A 20,000-nucleotide genomic window follows, 5' to 3' on the forward strand; every position below is an offset into this window, starting at 1 on the left:
CAGTGACGCCTCCTTGAGCTACTGAAACTGAAACTGAAACTATCACTCTTTGTTTTTGCCTCTTTTTTCTTCACTTTTGTCTCCTTTTTCTGCCTTCTCAGTCCATTCCTCTTTCTTTTTTCAAGCAAGCCTTGACACTTTTTTTTTCTCTCTTTTCCGCAGTCTGTGATGTACTATCTGTGCTGTTTTGCTCTGGCGATTAGGTAGCGAGATGTAAACACTGGGATGGGTACTAGCTGCCCATTCTGCAGTGTTATTTGCCTATGACCTTTTTAACATTTTTTGTTTGGCTTTGAAGTATTGTTTTTTTTCCCCTTTTTTAAAGTTTTTTTGTAATCAGGGGATGATAAATTAAACGGAATGGCTGGCGTCCTCAGCATTGCCTAGTCTTATTTACCATAAGGAGCTAAATGGTTGGGATACTGTGTCATAAACTGTGTTTTGTGGGTTTGTCATAGTGGGTTTTTTTTTGTTGTTTTTTTGTTTTTTGTTTTTTTTAAGATGCGACAGTTTTGTATTCACACGGCTGATCATTTGTATGGTTTGACAGTCCTGATATGGCCCTGTGTGGTCGGCTGGACGACAAACAACAAGAAAAAGAACAAGAATAAACCTGCAATGCACGATGACCGGACCCTCGCCGGCGGAAGCCTTCTGGCGGACTTTGCTCCGGAAGAGCAGCAGGGACCAGGGCGAAGCTGGAGCAGCGTTGTCTGGCCAGGCCGTGTAGTGGAACATGGCCACACACCGCTTTTGGCCCTCCTGCACGCCCCACACATGGACAGACACATTGCACCGGACACGGCTAATGCACGCCCTGAGTGAGTGCGTTTCTGTTGTTGTTGCTTTGGTTTGTTAGCTGATTTTTTTTTTTTTCACTACTATCATGATGTGTCATTGTTATATCATCGTCGTCGTGATTATCATCGTTGTCATCGTTGTCGTCGTCATCATCATCATCGTCAACATCATCATCATCATCATTATCGACATCAGAACTACCACCACCACTGCAACTAACGTAACCGCTGAGACTGTTAGCAACGCTACATTACAGTGCAATACAATACGATACAATACAATACAATACAATACGATACGATACAATACAATGTAATGCAATGCGATGCAATACACTACAATGCAATAGAATGCAATGCAATATAATATAATGCAATGCAATGCAATACAATGCAATATGAAATACGACACGACACGATACGATACGACCCACAGTCATATCGAAGAGAGTAACACTGTACACCACTACACCTGTCCTGCTTGGACTGCCACCGTCACACCACAACCACCCTTTCCACCATCATTATCATCGTCATCTCGTCATCAGCATCAGCATCACCATCATCATCATCGTCGTCGTCGTCGTCGTCGACATCCATTCTAAGCAACGACTGACCCTCTCCAGAGACAGGTGACGGGTGGTGTAGTCGGCGAAGGTGCTGGCGTGCTGCACGTGCACGATGATGTCACCTGACGTCAGCACGCCCTCCTCGGGCCAGTACTGTTGGCACTTGAACTGCACGGGGACACACACACACACACACACACACACACACACACATGCACACGCACGCACGCACGCACGCACACATACACATACACATGCATGAACGCATGCACATACAGATAAAGATACCTACTTGTCATAATTGCAATCATCACCAGCATCACCACCACCACCATCATCACAATCACCACCATCACCATCACCACCATCATAACAATCATCACCATCACCATCATCACTAGCATCACCATCTCCACCATCACTATCATCACCAACACCATCACCACCACCACCACCACCACCATCATCCCAATCACCACCATCACCACAATCAACACCACCACCATAACCACCATCACCATCACCACCACCATCACTACCATCACCACCACCATCACCACCACCATCACTACCATCACCACCACCACCACCACCATCACCACCACCATCATCATCAAAGAACCAAAACAGCGTCACAGTGCACACTACCCACCTGTCCAATGTCTACAGTCTTGGTCGACATGATAATAACCATCACCATCATCATTATCAACACCACCACCACCACCACCACATTCACCATCACCACCACCACCATCACCACCATCACCACCACCATCACCACCAGCACCATCAAAGAACCAAAACAGCGTCACAACGCACACTACCGACCCACCTGTCCAATCTCCACAGTCCTGATCAACATGATAATCATCATCATCATCATCATTATCATCACCATCACCACCACCACCATCACCACCACCACCACCATCACCACCGCCATCACCACCACCACCACCATCAGAGAACCAAAACAGCGTCACAACGCACACTACCGACCCACCTGTCCAATCTCCACAGTCCTGATCAACATGATAATCATCATCATCATTATCATCACCATCACCACCATCACCACCACCATCACCACCACCACCATCACCACCACCACCACCATCAGAGAACCAAAACAGCGTCACAACGCACACTACCCACCCACCTGTCCAAACTCCACAGTCCTGGTCAGCATGACGACACGCTGACAGCCCGTGTCCCACACCAGTCGAAGAAAGTCCCTCACCGTTCTCTCCATGGGGCCTACAGTCACACACAGGGTGATGGTGGTGGGAGGGGATGTGGGGGTGGGGGTGGAGGTGGGAGTGGGTGGAGGGGTTGGGGGGAGGGAGGCGTGCACGTGTGTGTGTGTGTGTGTGTGTGGAGGGGTGGTGGTGTTAGGGGGCTTGTGTATGTGTGTATAGATACAGAGACACAGAGATGTGTTTGTTTCTCTACACATATTGCTGTGTTCGTGTGAATTCCTTTGCTCATGTTTGACAGGCAGAAAAAAAAAATATAAAGAAAAACCAGGTTGGCAGACATTCAGACAGGCACACAGAAAAAGCTGTCAGTCAGACAGACAGACAGACAGACACACAGACTAGCTGGCAGACAGACAGAGAGATACAGAGAAAGAGAGAGAGACACTCCCTATTTTGTGTTTGTTCTGTGTGTGCATTTGTGAGAATGAAAAACTCTCAGCAGTGTGGTTGTCTCAGTCAGTTAGCGTCCACTGGTACAGAATGGCACGAGTGGCTTCCCTTTTCGGGCGCAAGAACACGTTTGAAACGTTGTATTGTTAATGTACATATAAATGTATGACAGTCAGCCGTGTCCGACTATGACCATCAGAACAGCAGAGGAGGCAACTGCTGTCCCGACTATCTTGGCAAAATTTTGATTACAGTGGAGAGTGTCTTCCCCAAGTTACATCCCCGCTCTCTCGGCCAAGAGGGTTTTAGTACAGTCGGCGCTGGGGTGGTTTCCAAAGACCAACTGGCCCCCAAGGTTGCAGCACTAAGAGCCAGGGCAATTTTGCCCCTAGTATGAGAGTCATAGTCCTTCGCAAAAGACTAAGCTGTAAATGATTTCCTATTGCAGCGGAGAAACCATTGATAATGAGACTCTCATTTTGCTGTTGGCACAGCTGTCAACGATTTCCTATTGCAACGGAGAAAGTATTGATAATGAGACTCTCATTTTGCTGTTGGCACAGCTGTCAACGATTTCCTATTGCAACGGAGAAAGTATTGATAATGAGACTCTCATTTTGCTGTTGGCACAGCTGTCAACGATTTCCTATTGCAGCGGAGAAACCATTGATAATGAGACTCTCATTTTGCTGTTGGCACAGCTGTCAACTTATTGAAGTTTCTGATATAAGCTGAGCGTTGGACCTCTATAACACATTGGATATCCCATAACAAACACCTAATGTGCTGTTCTACACACACTGAATATCCCATAACAAACACCTAATGTGCTGTTCTAGACACACATTGAATATCACATAAACACCTAATGTGCTGTTCTACACACACATTGAATATCCCATAACAAACACCTAATGTGCTGCTCTACACACATTGAATATCACATAACAAACACCTAAAGTGCTGTTCTACACACACTGAATATCCCATAACAAACACCTAATGTGCTGTTCTACACACATTGAATATCACATAACAAACACCTAATGTGCTGTTCTACACACACTGAATATCACATAACAAATACCTAATGTGCTGTTCTACACACACTGAATATCCCATAACAAACACCTAATGTGCTGTTCTACACACATTGAATATGCCATAACAAACGCCTAATGTGCTGTTCTACACACACTGAATATCCCATAACAAACACCTAATGTGCTGTTCTACACACACTGAATATCCCATAACAAACACCTAATGTGCTGTTCTACACACACTGAATATCCCATAACAAACATGTAATGTGCTGTTCTACACACATTGAATATCACATAACAAACACCTAATGTGCTGTTCTACACACATTGAATATCCCATAACACCTAATGTGCTGTTCTACACACATTGAATATCCCATAACACCTAATGTGCTGTTCTACACACACTGAATATCCCATAACAAACACCTAATGTGCTGTTCTACACACACTGAATATCACATAACAAACACCTAATGTGCTGTTCTACACACATTGAATATCCCATAACAAACACCTAATGTGCTGTTCTACACACACTGAATATCACATAACAAACACCTAATGTGCTGTTCTACACACATTGAATATGCCATAACAAATACCTAATGTGCTGTTCTACACACACTGAATATCCCATAACAAATACCTAATGTGCTGTTCTACACACACTGAATATCCCATAACAAACGCCTAATGTGCTGTTCTAGACACACATTGAATATCACATAAACACCTAATGTGCTGTTCTACACACACATTGAATATCCCATAACAAACACCTAATGTGCTGCTCTACACACATTGAATATCACATAACAAACACCTAAAGTGCTGTTCTACACACACTGAATATCCCATAACAAACGCCTAATGTGCTGTTCTACACACATTGAATATCCCATAACAAATACCTAATGTGCTGTTCTACACACATTGAATATCCCATAACAAACACCTAATGTGCTGTTCTACACACATTGAATATCCCATAACAAATACCTAATGTGCTGTTCTACACACACTGAATATCCCATAACAAATACCTAATGTGCTGTTCTACACACATTGAATATCCCTTAACAAACATGTAATGTGCTGTTCTACACACATTGAATATCACATAACAAACACCTAATGTGCTGTTCTACACACATTGAATATCCCATAACAAACACCTAATGTGCTGTTCTACACACACTGAATATCCCATAACAAATACGTAATGTGCTGTTCTACACACACTGAGTATCCCATAACAAATACCTAATGTGCTGTTCTACACACACTGAATATCCCATAACAAATACCTAATGTGCTGTTCTACACACACTGAATATCCCTTAACAAACATGTAATGTGCTGTTCTACACACACTGAATATCCCATAACAAATACCTAATGTGCTGTTCTACACACACTGAATATCCCATAACAAATACCTAATGTGCTGTTCTACACACACTGAATATCCCTTAACAAACATGTAATGTGCTGTTCTACACACACTGAATATCCCATAACAAATACCTAATGTGCTGTTCTACACACACTGAATATCCCATAACAAATACCTTATGTGCTGTTCTACACACACTGAATATCCCAAAACAAACATGTAATGTGCTGTTCTACACACATTGAATATCACATAACAAATACCTAATGTGCTGTTCTACACACACTGAATATCCCATAACAAACACATAATGTGCTGTTCTACACACATTGAATATCCCATTACAAATACCTAATGTGCTGTTCTACACACATTGAATATCCCTTAACAAACATGTAATGTGCTGTTCTACACACATTGAATATCACATAACAAATACCTAATGTGCTGTTCTACACACATTGAATATCCCTTAACAAACACGTAATGTGCTGTTCTACACACACTGAATATCCCATAACAAACACATAATGTGATCTTTCTTTTTATCGTTGCACAGTGTCATCGCAAAGTGCTAAGTTCACTTAACTTACCCTGAGCTGCAATGTATTCTTTCTCCCGAACGTAGCCCTGTAGAAAAAAAAGAAAACAGAAGACAGTTGTCAGTCAGTATACCACGACTTGTTGCTTTGTATGCATACGTAATTTTTTTTTTTTTTTTTTTTTTTTTTTAGAAGTATGCATATGTCACTGTTTTTACTTCTATACTGTCAGGCTGGAAGTTTCGATCAGTTGTGTGTGTGTGTGTGTGTGTGTGTGTGTGTGTGTGTGTGTGTGTGTGTGTGTGTGTGTGTGTGTGTGTGTGTGTGTGTGTGTCACATGCGCGCGCTGGCATGTATGTATAAATGCATAAGAGCATCAACAACTATACTCATGCGACAAAAACAGCAGCAGCAGCAACAATACCAACACCAACACAACACCCCCATCAAGAATAACAACAACGACAACAATAATAACACCAATACTAACAACAACACTAACACCAATACTAACAATGACAACAACAACAGCAACAACACCAACACCAATACTAACAACAACAACAAAAACACCAATATTAACAACAGCACGAATACTCACAACAACAACACCAACAATAACAACAACAACGCCAATACTAACAACAACAACAACACCAATACTAACAACGACAACACCAATACTAACAACACCAACAACAACACCAATACTAAGAACAACAACAACAATACTAACAACGCCAACAACAACACCAATACTTACAACAACAACAACACCAATACTAACAACATCAATACTAACAACACCAACAACAACACCAATACTAACAACAACAACAACACCAATACTAACAACAACAACAGCAATATTAACAACACCAACAACAACACCGTACTAACAACAACAACATCAATACAAACAACACCAATACTAACAACAACAACAACACCAATATTAATAACAACACCAATACTAACAACACCAACAACACCTATGCTAAGAACAACAACAACACCAATACTAACAACAACAACACCAATACTAACAACAACAGCAACATCAATACTAACAACACCAATACTAAAAACAACAACAATGGTAACAACAACAGCAACACCAATACTAACAACAACACCACCGACATACCAACACCACCACCAACACCAACATTACCACCACCACCAACAACAATACTATCACCACCAACAACACTAATACCAACAACAACAACACCAACAATAACACCAACGACAAAAACACCGCCCCCAACACCACCAACAACACCAACGTTTCCACCACCACAACCACCACCAACGACAACAACAACAACAACAACACCAACACCACCAACAACTCTTCTTTTTCTTCTTCTTCGTTCGTGGGCTGCAACTCCCACGTTCAGTCACATGTAAATGAGTGCGCTATTACGTGCATGACCGTTTTCGCCCCGCCACGTAGGCAGCCGTACTCCGTTTTCGGGAGTACACCAACAACTCAAAACTCACATCAAAGTAACAGGCGTTGTAGTAGTCGTCATCAGGATCATCGGGGGGAGGTTTCAGCTTGACTCTAGAGTGATCATCTGTCAGAGACAAAGGCAAAAAAAAGTTGTTTTTGTTGTTGTTTTTTGGACCCCCTTGAAGCATTGAAACGTTGCACACGTGCATACATCTTTTACACATAGTGTACAAACAATAAGAGTGATGTCAAAAGAACAAAGAGAAAAAAAAACACAAAAAAAGCGCATTCACGCAAACAATACACATTCATAATTACTTCCTCCTCAGACAGACATGACTTTACCGAAAGGAACTTCAAATAGAAGAAATTAAGTGCTTTAATTTTAAACAACATTTTTTTGTTTATGTTTTTGTTTTAAGAAAGCAATTAGTTGAATTTAATGGAGTTAGGGCGGTTTCTATAATATCTAGGTAAACACTTTTGTCTGACACTTTCAACAACAAAACATTACACACAAACAGTGAAACTAATCAGCAATGTCGTTTGTGGAACATTTATCACAGATTCTTTTCGTTTCTCGGTAAATTATCGAAGCGCTGATTTTTAACAGGCAAAGCATTACTGGTTGTTCTAAACTCAACTGACTGGATTACACCAACACCAACAACACCACCACCGACAACAACAACAACACGAACACCACCACTACCTACGTTGCGGTAAAAACGGTCATGCACGTAAAGGCCCACTCGTATACATACGAGTGAACGTGGGAGTTGCAGCCCAAGAACGAAGAAGAAGTAAGAGGAGTATCATCATCAGTATCATCATCAGTATCATCAACAGTATCATCATCAGTATCATCATCAGTATCATCATCACCACCAAGAACCGTTCTTGTTTCTGTTTCAAGGTGTCTAAGCGTGCGGTTGAACCCATATACGCTACACCACATCTACTTAATACACTTTTTTTTTTTAAAGCAGATGTCATGCCTGCGCTACGTATCAACCCAACGAGGAGGAGTAGGAGGAGGAGTAGGAGTAGTAGAAGGAGGAGGAGGAGTAGTAGAAGGAGGAGGAGTAGGAGGAGGAGGAGGAGTAGGAGTAGTAGAAGGAGGAGGAGGAGGAGTAGGAGTAGTAGAAGGAGGAGGAGGAGTAGAAGTAGGAGTAGTAGTAGGAGGAGGAGGAGTAGAAGGAGGAGTAGGAGGAGGAGTAGAAGGAGGAGTAGGAGTAGTAGGAGGAGGAGTAGAAGTAGGAGTAGTAGTAGGAGGAGGAGGAGTAGAAGGAGGAGGAGGAGTAGAAGGAGGAGGAGGAGGAGTAGTAGAAGGAGGAGGAGTAGGAGGAGGAGTAGAAGGAGGAGTAGGAGTAGTAGGAGGAGGAGGAGTAGGAGTAGTAGGAGGAGGAGGAGTAGAAGTAGGAGTAGGAGGAGGAGGAGGAGTAGAAGGAGGAGTAGGAGGAGGAGGAGGAGGAGTAGGAGGAGTAGAAGGAGGAGTAGGAGTAGTAGTAGGAGGAGTAGGAGGAGGAGGAGGAGGAGTAGAAGGAGGAGTAGGAGTAGTAGAAGGAGGAGTAGTAGAAGGAGGAGTAGGAGTAGTAGAAGGAGGAGTAGGAGTAGAAGGAGGAGGAGTAGAAGGAGGAGTAGGAGTAGGAGGAGGAGTAGTAGAAGGAGGAGTAGGAGTAGTAGAAGGAGGAGTAGGAGTAGTAGAAGGAGGAGGAGTAGAAGGAGTAGGAGTAGTAGGAGGAGGAGGAGTAGAAGGAGGAGGAGTAGTTGTTGTTGTTGTTGTAGAAACAGCAGTAGTGGCAGCAACAACAACACCAACAACACCATCAGAGTAAGAGGTCAATCCTATCTACACGAAAAACAACAAAAACACGTCCATGTATTCATTTATCCATTCTTGCGATTCATCTATTTGCAAACTAAGTCAAGTAAAATCAAAACTACTTTATTCACACGGAACTTCAATTTGTGCAATTACATGCTTGTTATAAACACAAAATAATATGATCAAGCACACCACAGTGGGTTGTTTTTTTTTTAAGATTAAAAAGAATCAAATAAAAAATTCACAATAGCTTTAGATGTGGAGTGGAGTGATGGCCCAGAGGTAACGCGTCCGCCTATGAAGCGAGAGAATCTGAGCGCGCTGGTTCGAATCACGGCTCAGCCGCCGATATTTTCTCCCCCTCCACTAGACTTTGAGTGGTGGTCTGGGCGCTAGTCATTCGGGTGAGACGATAAACCGAAGTTCCGTGTGCAGCATGCACTTAGCGCACGTAAAAGAACCCACGGCAACAAAAGGGTTGTTCCTGGCGACATTCTGAAGAAAAATCCACTTCGATAGGAAAAACAAATAAAACTACACGGAGGAAAAAATACAAAAAATGTGTGGCGCTGTAGTATAGCGACGCGCTTTCCTTGGGGAGAGCAGTCCGAATTTCACACAGAGAAATCTGTTGTGATAAAAAGAAATACAAACACAAACAGACAGAATAAAACAACCCTTCCACCCCATTCCGTCACACACACACACACACACACACACACACACACACACACATACACACAAAGAGCAAACAATCATTCACACCACACACACACACACGCACACACACACACACACACACACACACACACGCACACACACACACACACGCACACACAGATTAAGGCAATGAATCCTCGCACATCAATACGTACAAATAAGAAAGGGAAAAACCGTTCGCCCTTGCATCTCTCTCTGTTTTTCTTTTTTCTTTTTTTTCATCTTATTTTTCTGTTTTTCCCATTCAAAACATGTACTTATGTACTTACATGGAAAGATGTCCATCTTATTTTTCCCATTCAAAACATGTACTTATGTACTTACATGGAATGATGTCCATCTTATTTTTCTATATTTCCCATTCAAAAACATGTACTTATGTAAATACATGGAAAGATGTCCATCTTATTTTTCTATTTTTCCCGTTCAAAACATGTACTTATGTACTTACATGGAAAGATGTCCATCTTATTTTTCTATTTTTCCCATTCAAAAACATGTACTTATGTACTTACAATGAAAGATGTCCATCTTATTTTTCCCATTCAAAAACATGTACTTATGTACTTACATGGAAAGATGTCCCTATAGCGATTCTTCATGATGTTGTGAGGTAACGTGGCTTCGTCCCATTCATGCTGCTTGCCGACTTGTAACATCTGAACAACATCACTGTTTTCATGTCATCACGTGCTGAATTAACAACGTAACTAATCCATGTCATGCACAAAATAAAATAATAATGATCAAAGAATAATTAATAATGATGATAATAACAATAAAAAATATAATATAATAATAATAATAATAATAATAATATAATAGTAATAATAATAATAATAATAGCAGTAATAACAGTAATAATAATGATATAGTAGTACTAGTAGTAGTAGTAATAGTAAAACACTATAACTAAAACTTTCAGACAATCGTTTCATTCATTTCATTATTAATCAACCACCTACAGTTTCAGTTTCAGTTTCAGTTTCAGCTCAAGGAGGCGTAACTGCGTTCGGACAGATCCATATACGCTACACCACATCTGCCAAGCAGATGCCTGACCAGCAGCGTAACCCAACGCGCTTAGTCAGGCCTTGAGAAAAAACAGGGTGAATAAATAATAGATAAATACATGTAAAAAAAAAAAAAAAAAAAAAAAAAAGAACTACTACTACTAATAATAATATGTATAAGGCGCAAAAACTTGATGAAGTCAACTATAAGCGTACATAAATAAATAAATAAATAATAATTTTATTATAATAAAATATAAAATAAATAAAAAACCTACAGTCACCATATATTCCCTTCAGCATTTTCTCTCTTCCCTTTCTCTGCCCCTGTACACATGCTCTCTATCGTGTGTGATAAAATCAAACAAACCAGCAAAGGAAAGGAAAAAAAAACAAAAAAAAAAAAAACAACGCAAGTGTAAACTACTGAACACCGCTCAAGTGCAGGGTCTCCTCTGGCGTGTGGCCTCCTGACGCCCTAACATCGATAGTTCCCTGCGGGCTGCTGGCGCTGGCGCTGGGATTGCGACGGATGATGACGGGCGCAATAGCCGAGTGGTTAAAGCGCTGGACTGTCAATCTGAGGGTCCCGGGTTCGAATCACGGTGACGGCGCCTGGTGGGTGAAGGGTGGAGATTTTTACAATCTCCCAGGTCAACATATGTGCAGACCTGCTAGTGCCTGAACCCCCTTCGTGTGTATATGCAAGCAGAAGATCAAATGCGCTCGTTAAAGATCCTGTAATCCATGTCAGCGTTCGGTGGGTTATGGAAACAAGAACATACCCAGCATGCACACCCCCGAGAGTATGGCTGCCTACATGGCGGGGTAAAAACGGTCATACGCGTAAAAGCCCACTCGTGTGCATACGAGTGGACGTGGGAGTTGCAGCTCACGAACGCAGAAGAAGAAGAAGTAGAGAAGCAACGGATGATCTCGGGTGTGGCTGTGTGTGTGGGGATTCGAATTAGTGGTGTGGGAGTAATGCCACTGAAACGGTGCAGATGATGAGGCAGCAAAGAAATAAATAAACAATACAGAAGAAGAAGAGGAAGAAGAACGATAACAACAACAGTAGTAGTAGTAGTAGTAACAGTAGTAATAGTAGTAGCAGTAGTAGTAAGAAGAAAAAGGAGGAGGAGGAGTAGGATAACGAATAAGAAGAGGAAGAAGAGGAGGAGGAGGAAGAAAGAGGAGGAGGAGGATGAATAAGAAGAGGAAAAAGAGGAGGAGGAAGAAGGAGGAGGAGGAGGATGAATAAGAAGAAGAGGAAGAAGAGGAGGAGGAGGAGGGAGGAGGAGGAGGAAGGAGGAGGATGATAACGAATAAGAAGAGGAAGAAGAAGAGGAGGAGGAGGAGGATGAATAAGAAGAGGAAGAAAAGGAGGAGGAGGAAGAAGGAGGAGGAGGAAGGAGGAGGAGGAGGATAACGAATAAGAAGAAGAGGAAGAAGAGGAGGAGGAGGAGAACAAGAAGAATAAGAACAAGAAGAAGAAGAAACGTAAGCCCAAAGTTGTACAAAAGAATCCAGTTACCTACGACTGCGACGTACTAGCCGTGACAGCGAACAAGTAACCGAGTAAAGGATGGCGAATAAACCCAACGAGGTGATCGTGCCTTGAGAGACATTCAAAGATTCGTGTACGTTAACACCCTGGTAATAACGGCAATAAAAGCGGCCTGCTACGTGCTAATGTATCCCCAGAAGGTCAACGAGACATCATACAAACCCGAGAATGTTCACGAAGCAAGACATTAATCAATAATTCAACCAGGAAGTACTCGCCTCTTATGAGTAGGGTGAACAGAACAAAGATTTTAAGCCCGAAAAACGATCACGATGAGAAAAACGACGACGACAACAGCAATAACTGCGACCACAACAACTACGACGTCAATAACAACAACAGACAAACAAACAATCAAACCAACAAAAACAAGAGAGGCAAGGCCTTCAAGACTCACTTGTGATACACTTTTTTTTTTTTTAAATCCAAGCTTTTTATGCATTGAGTATCTGCACCAAAACGTTTGCAAAATAAATAAAACTTCCATGCTTAGCAAAAGAAGTTCCTGTTTGAACAAAAAATTATAATAATGACTGCTCTTGTTGTTGGGTCAGAATATCAGATTTAGAGAATACAAAAAATATGAATACAACAGTAAATGCAGTTTGCATATAATTAGGCTTCATTTTTATTTTGTGCCCATCCCAGAGGTGCAATATTGTTTTAAACAAGATGACTGGAAAGAACTGAATTTTTCCTATTTTTATGCCTAATTTGGTGTCGACTGACAAAGTATTTGCAGAGAAAATGTCAATGTTAAAGTTTACCACGGACACACAGACACACACACACACACACACACACACACACACACACACACACACACACACACAGACAACCGAACACCGGGTTAAAACATAGACTCACTTTGTTTACACAAGCGAGTCAAAAATACCAAGCTCTCGCGTTCAATCACCATTCTTCGTCCTCCACCACCACAGCACCGCATCCACTGTCTAAAAATATATGGATAGCTCATTGGCCAGGAAAGCTGAAGCCAGCTGGACGCCATACAGGACGCCATAGAGTTTGTGTGTGTGTGTGTGTGTGTGTGTGTGTGTGTGTGTGTGTGCAGTGCGTGCATGTGTGAGTATGCACAAGTTTTTATATTGATATGCACTTGTGTGTATCCTAATTTCTACTGTATCTGTGTTTGTGTATGATTTTTCGATTTATGTTGGTATCTTGCTATGTACTATCCCCCCCCCCCCCCCCAATATTCCTTGTGACCCCGGTACACTTGGTAATAAAGACATATTCTATTCTACTCTATTCTATTCTATTCCATACTGACACTGGTATCTGGGTGTCAGTCCGTTGAGAAGTTGTCTGCTAACTGGTGGTAGTTTCTGAACTGTAACCATGTATCTTCGATGAAATCGTGTTATGCTTGCCCCCACGACATGCCAAATGTTGTGTCTTGACTGATATCTGCCAATGGTTTATTTTTCCAAAGCTATTACAGGAAAACTGTGCAGTGACACGTAGCGCAAACTTGATGTGGAGGCACACACAGAAATGTCAGCTTAACTAACGCCGTGAGCATGTGAAAGCTAGCCGTGAAGCACTCATCGTAGCCAGCTGAGCGCTCGGCTACATAATATATGAAGTTACCGCTTCCCGTTATACTGACACGAGTAGCAAAATGGCTGACAGAACACTTCCGCTGGCTTCAGTTAGCAAAGTGGGCTCAAAGAAAGCATGCACTATCCATATGAAGTTACCGCTTCCTGTTATACTGACACGAGTAGCAAAATGGCTGGCTTCAGTTAGCAAAGGAGGCTCGAAGAAGGCATACGCTGTCCACCTATTTTCAGACCAGTGCATCGCACCACCCAAAACCCACCGATCTCTCCTTGCTGAAGTGGCGAGGGTTTGCCAACCACTGCGCCACCTTCGCCGGCAGCTCGCTCAGGGGGATGAGAGTCATCTCCTCTGCCTCGTCCCCGCTGTCCCGACTGTCCCCCGTGGGACGGCGCGACCTTGGCGGTGTGGAGGGCAAGGACAGGCTGCCGAGGCTCACTGTAAAACACACTGGGTTTGGTTTAGCGTGTATGGTTCATAATAATAATTATTATTATTATATTTATATAGCGCTGAATCTTGTGCGGAGGCAAATGAAGGCGCTTTCGCACCAGTCATTCAAACGCATGCATGACTCTAAAATTGGCGAAAAAAAAACAACCGAAGACAAGGACGAGGCAGGGAAGGAAGGATATTTTGGGAAGAGGTGGGTTTTAAGGCCAGACTTGAAAGAGCTGATTGTGGAGACCTGACGAAGCGAAAAAGGAAGTTCATTCCAATTACAAGGTCCAGAGACAGAGAAAGAACGGCGGCCAACAGTGGAGTGTTGGAATCTGGGTGTGCCTAAAAAGAGTGGATCCGAAGCCGATCGTAGAGAGCGAGATGGAGTGTAGAGGTGAAGGCAGCCGCAGAGATAGGAAGGGCCGAGTTGCGAATACATTTATAACATGATCTTGTACTTTATTCTGTGTGAGACAGTGTGTGTGTGTGTGTGAGACAGTGTGTGTGTGTGTGTGTGTGTGTGTGTGTGTGTGTGTGTGTGTGTGTGTGTGTGTGTGTGTGTGTATGCGATGGAATATTTGAATCCGAAATCATTTTTCAATTTCTGTAATCTGTTGAAGCAGGGAGAAAAGTGTGTTTGAAAGTAGGGAAACTCATCAAAATGGGGAAAGATTACAAGACGATATGATGGTTGCTTATCTCTTTTTATCACCAGTTTCAGTGTTTTAATTGCTGTTCAAGGTTTAATTTTGTTGTATAATTCAAATGATGTTACTTTATATGCTCTGTGCCCCAACAGGGGTCAAAGGATTAGATATTATTGATTCGTGTGTGTGTGTGTGTGTGTGTGTGTGTGTCCGTGCGTGTGCGCGCGAGTGTGTGTGTGTGTGTGTGTGTGTGAGTGCGTGTGCGCACGTGCGTGCGTGTGTGAATGTGTGTGTGTGAGTGCGTGCGCGAATGTGTGCGTGCGTGCGTCCGTGTGTGTGTCTGTGCGTGCATGCGTGTCAGAGTGTATTGCTCGCGCACGCCGGCGACGCGAGGCCTCGTTAGTGTGAGTAATAAAAGTAAGCATCTCACTCGTTTCCAAAGACTCAAAACTGGCGATCTTCAGGCTGGGCTTGACAGTGGCCCGCCGCTGTCGGGGAGAAGACACGGACTCTCCCCTCTCCTCCTCGGCAGCCGCTGGAGACGTCCTCGTCGTCGTCTTCGTCTTCTCCTCCTCCTCTTCCACTTCCGGTCCCCATGAGGTGGAATCTGGAGGGTCCTGTGAAGCGTCTCTGGAGAAAAGGGAGACAAACCCCGGTTTGGTCCTCCGGGGTCTTGGGGACGGGGCTGATCCGGTGGAGTTGCTGCCCCTGGTGGCAGCGGCGACCTCGGTGACTGTGCGTGGTTTGGGCTTAGGGGGTGTGATGGTGATGATGGTGGTGGTGGTGGCGGTGGTTTCTTCCTTCTTCTCATCGCTGGAGATCTCGTGGCGTGGGGGTCTGGCCGTTAGCAGGGGAAGATAAATAAGCAAATAGATAAATAAACAAATAAATAAATAAATAAACATATAAACAAATTAATAGATAAACAAATAGATAAATAAATGTACATATAAACAAATAAATAAACAAACAGATAATTGATTATAAACAACTGAATACATGTATAGACTAAATAAACAGATAAACAGATGCATAGATGGACAGATATATAGATAAACAGAGAGATAGATAAATCAATAAAATCAGTAAATCAATAATTAGATAGATAGATAGATAAATGAATAAAAAGTTATAATAGTTAAATGAATGAATAAATAAATAGATAAACAAGTAGATAGATAAATAATTAATCATATATATATATATATATATATATATATATATATATATATATATATATATATATATATATATATATATATATATATATAAACTAATGACTGAATAAATAAATACATTATAAAAAGATAAATGAACAGATTAATGAATGAATGAATGAAGAAAGAAAGAAAGGGATAGATAAATATATACTTAGACAGATAGATAGATAGATGAATAGATAGATAGATAGATAAGATAGATGAATAGATAGATAGATAGATAGATAGATAGATAGATAGATAGATAAATGAATAAATAAATAAATAAATAAATAAACAAATCAATCTGTCTCAAGGCCTGACTAAGCGCGTTGGGTCACGCTGCTAGTCAGGCATCTGCTGAGCAGATGTGGTGTAGCGTATATGGATTTGTCCGAACTCAAGCAACGCCTCCTCCAGTAACTGAACTGAACTGAACCATAAATCAATCAGTAAATCAACCAATCAATCAATCAATCAATCAATAAAACGTTTACTTTTGACTGGACGTGTTGATCGTTTGTAAAGATTTGGGAATAATAAACAATACACGCATACATACGGACATGGGGAGAAAAAGGCATCACGCCCAAAGTTAACTCTTTTTTTTTAGGGGGGGGGGGGGGGGGAGGTATATTTTGATTTCTGGTCACCCAAAGGGAAGGTGGGTGGTGTGACTTGGGGGACGGGGGGGGGGGGGGGGGGGCTCTGATTTCACAGGGCGTCGGAGATTCACAGGTGAGTATATATATTATAAAATAAATAAATAAATAAACAGAAGAAAAAACACAAAACACTTGATGTTACACTGCGCTATGCGCCTTTTTTTTCCCCCTGTAGACAGGGCTGGCCAAACGTGTTGTCATCTGGCAAATTTCTGAAGAAATCCACTCTGACTGGTGGAGTGATGGCCTAGAGGTAACGCGTCCGCCTAGGATGCGAGAGAATCTGAGCGCACTGGTTCGAATCACGGCTCAGCCGCCGATATTTTCTCCCCCTCCACTAGACCCTGAGTGGTGGTCTGGACGCTAATCATTCGGATGAGACGATAAACCGAGGTCCCGTGTGCAGCATGCACTTAGCGCACGTAAAAGAACCCACAGCAACAAAAGGGTTGTTCCTGGCAAAATTTTGTAGAAAAGTCCACTTCGATAGGAAAAAGAAATTTAAAAAAAAAACTGCATGCAGGAAAAAGTAATTAAAAAAAAAAAGGTTGGCGTTGTAGTGTAGCGACGCGCTCTCCCTGGGGAGAGCAGCCCAGAAACTTTTGCGATGAAAACTGAGAAATACAAATACAACAAACGTATTATACGCATTCATGTACTCAAGTCCTGACAACGCGCGTTGGATTATTCTATCAGCTGGATGAGACAGCTGCCCAATATAGCAGACGTGGTGAAGCTTATAATTATGGATTTGCCCGAACGCAACGACGCCTTCTTGGGAAACTGAAACTGAAACTGCAACACACACACACACACACACACACACACACACACACACACACACACACACACACAAACTGAAACTGCCTGACTCACTCCGTGTCCGACTGAGGCTGTCGATTCTCCTGCGAAGTCCTCGGCAATTCTCCTTGCTCCTTCTCCCTGTTCTCCTCCGAACCCGCGCCATGTTCTGCTCCCTTAGCAGCCATCAGAACACCGCCGTCACTGGCATCAACGTCATCACCACCGCCACGGTCATAGAGAGGCGTCATCAAGACGCTTTCGATGTCATCGTTACGCCGGTCCTTCGTGACGTCGGCTTGGCGATTGTGACGTCTGATGACATTATTTGTTCAGATCAATGGTTTCTCCAGTGCAATGGGAGGTCATTTACAGCTTAGTCTTTTGTGAAGGACTCTGACTCTCAAACTAGGAGGCACAATTGTACTGGCTCTTAGTGCTGCAGCCTTGGGGGCTAGGTGGTCTTTGGGAACCATCCCCAACACCGACTGTCCTAAAACCCTCTTGGCCGAGAGAGTGGGGATGGAACTCGGGCAAGACATTCTCCATTATAATCAAATTCTAGCTCAGATAGTCGGGACAGCAGTTGCCTCATCTGCTGTTCTGATGGTCATTGTCGAACACGATTGACTATCATATATATTTTCAGTATCATATTTTAACTATAATGTGTTTGTGTAACACGAGAATTTAGACTGATGATAAGCAATTTGTGGTGGTCAGGGTTTCTTATTCCGGAATAGTATATCATGATGTTCGTGCCAGTTTAGATCTGTTTTTTGCCTGATACTGTTTGGAATATGAACTCACCTCTCATGTTGTCTGCATGTTATATTTACGTGGTTTGTGTGCGTGTGCGTGCATGGTGTGTGTGTGTGTGTGTGTGCGTATGTGTGTGTGTGGGTGTTTGTGTGTGTGTGTGTGTGTGCGTGTGCGCGCGCGCGCGCAACGGAAGTAAAAATATAACATGTGCACGCACACACACACACACACACACACACACGCATACACACATACACATACTCACACACACACACGCACACAACCCACATACACACACACACACACACACACACACACACACACACACACACACACACACACACACACACACACACACACCACATACACGCACACACACATACACATACTCACACACACACACACACAACCCACATACACGCACACACACACACACACACACACACACACCACACACTCACACGCACACACACACACACACACAACACACACACACACACACACACACACACACACACACACACACACACACACACACACACATCACGACTGTACCTGAAATACTTCCGCCAGACGAAGAAGGCGATGACAGCGGCGATGACGATGACGATGACGATGACTGCGATGACTACACCTATGGCGGTGCCGTTCCCGTCACCGGAGTCGCCTTCATCATCTTCATCAAACACAGTCATCGTCAGCGTCTTCATCAACCTTGTCGTAGTTATCGTCGCCATCGTCATTATTATTCGTCGTTGTCATCAACGTTAATATCGTCGGTCGTCGTTGTCGTCGTCGTCGTCATCATCATCGTCGTCGACGTTGTCATCTTCATCTTCATCGTCGTCCTTATTAGCTTAGGTATTGTGTTCGTTTCTTTTCCTTTTTTGTTCTTCTTAACTTTTTTTTTATATTTTCCTCGTCGTCACTATGTTATGTCATTCCGTCGTCATCATCACCATCACCACCACCTTCACTACCATCACCATCATCATCACTGTTATCATTATCATCATCATCATCTTCATAAGTGGGAGGGGGGGGGATATGTGGTATCCTGCACATGTTAGGGGGTGGGATAGGTGGTATCCTGCACATGTTGGGGGGTGGTATAGGTGGTATCCTGCACATGTTGGGGGGTGTGGGATAGGTGGTATCCTGCACATGTTGGGGGTGGGGGATAGGCGGTATCCTGCACATGTTGGGGGGTGGGACTGGTGGTATCCTGCACGTGTTGAATCAGAACAGGAACTACTGAACGCCACCCAAGTGAATCGGGAGGCAGTGCGGGGTCTCCTCCGGTGTG

General features: G+C 42.9%; 1 protein-coding gene across 1 annotated transcript in view; it reads right to left on the reverse strand.

Moving 5' to 3' along the window:
* Window positions 1–20,000, reverse strand: part of LOC143275381 (uncharacterized) — a 56,066-nt gene that overhangs the window by 17,735 nt on the left and 18,331 nt on the right. Inside the window, exons 12-21 of the mRNA XM_076579448.1 lie at window positions 19,250–19,370; window positions 18,008–18,247; window positions 15,698–16,104; window positions 14,442–14,617; window positions 10,587–10,674; window positions 7,515–7,591; window positions 6,060–6,096; window positions 2,532–2,629; window positions 1,418–1,537; window positions 614–762 (exon numbers count right to left, since the gene is read on the reverse strand). Coding sequence (XP_076435563.1) covers window positions 614–762; window positions 1,418–1,537; window positions 2,532–2,629; window positions 6,060–6,096; window positions 7,515–7,591; window positions 10,587–10,674; window positions 14,442–14,617; window positions 15,698–16,104; window positions 18,008–18,247; window positions 19,250–19,370 — 1,513 coding nt within the window. The remainder of the gene's footprint in view (window positions 1–613; window positions 763–1,417; window positions 1,538–2,531; window positions 2,630–6,059; window positions 6,097–7,514; window positions 7,592–10,586; window positions 10,675–14,441; window positions 14,618–15,697; window positions 16,105–18,007; window positions 18,248–19,249; window positions 19,371–20,000) is intronic.

The sequence above is a fragment of the Babylonia areolata genome, chromosome 30 (genome assembly GCF_041734735.1).
Source record: "Babylonia areolata isolate BAREFJ2019XMU chromosome 30, ASM4173473v1, whole genome shotgun sequence".
Classification (NCBI taxonomy): domain Eukaryota; kingdom Metazoa; phylum Mollusca; class Gastropoda; order Neogastropoda; family Buccinidae; genus Babylonia; species Babylonia areolata.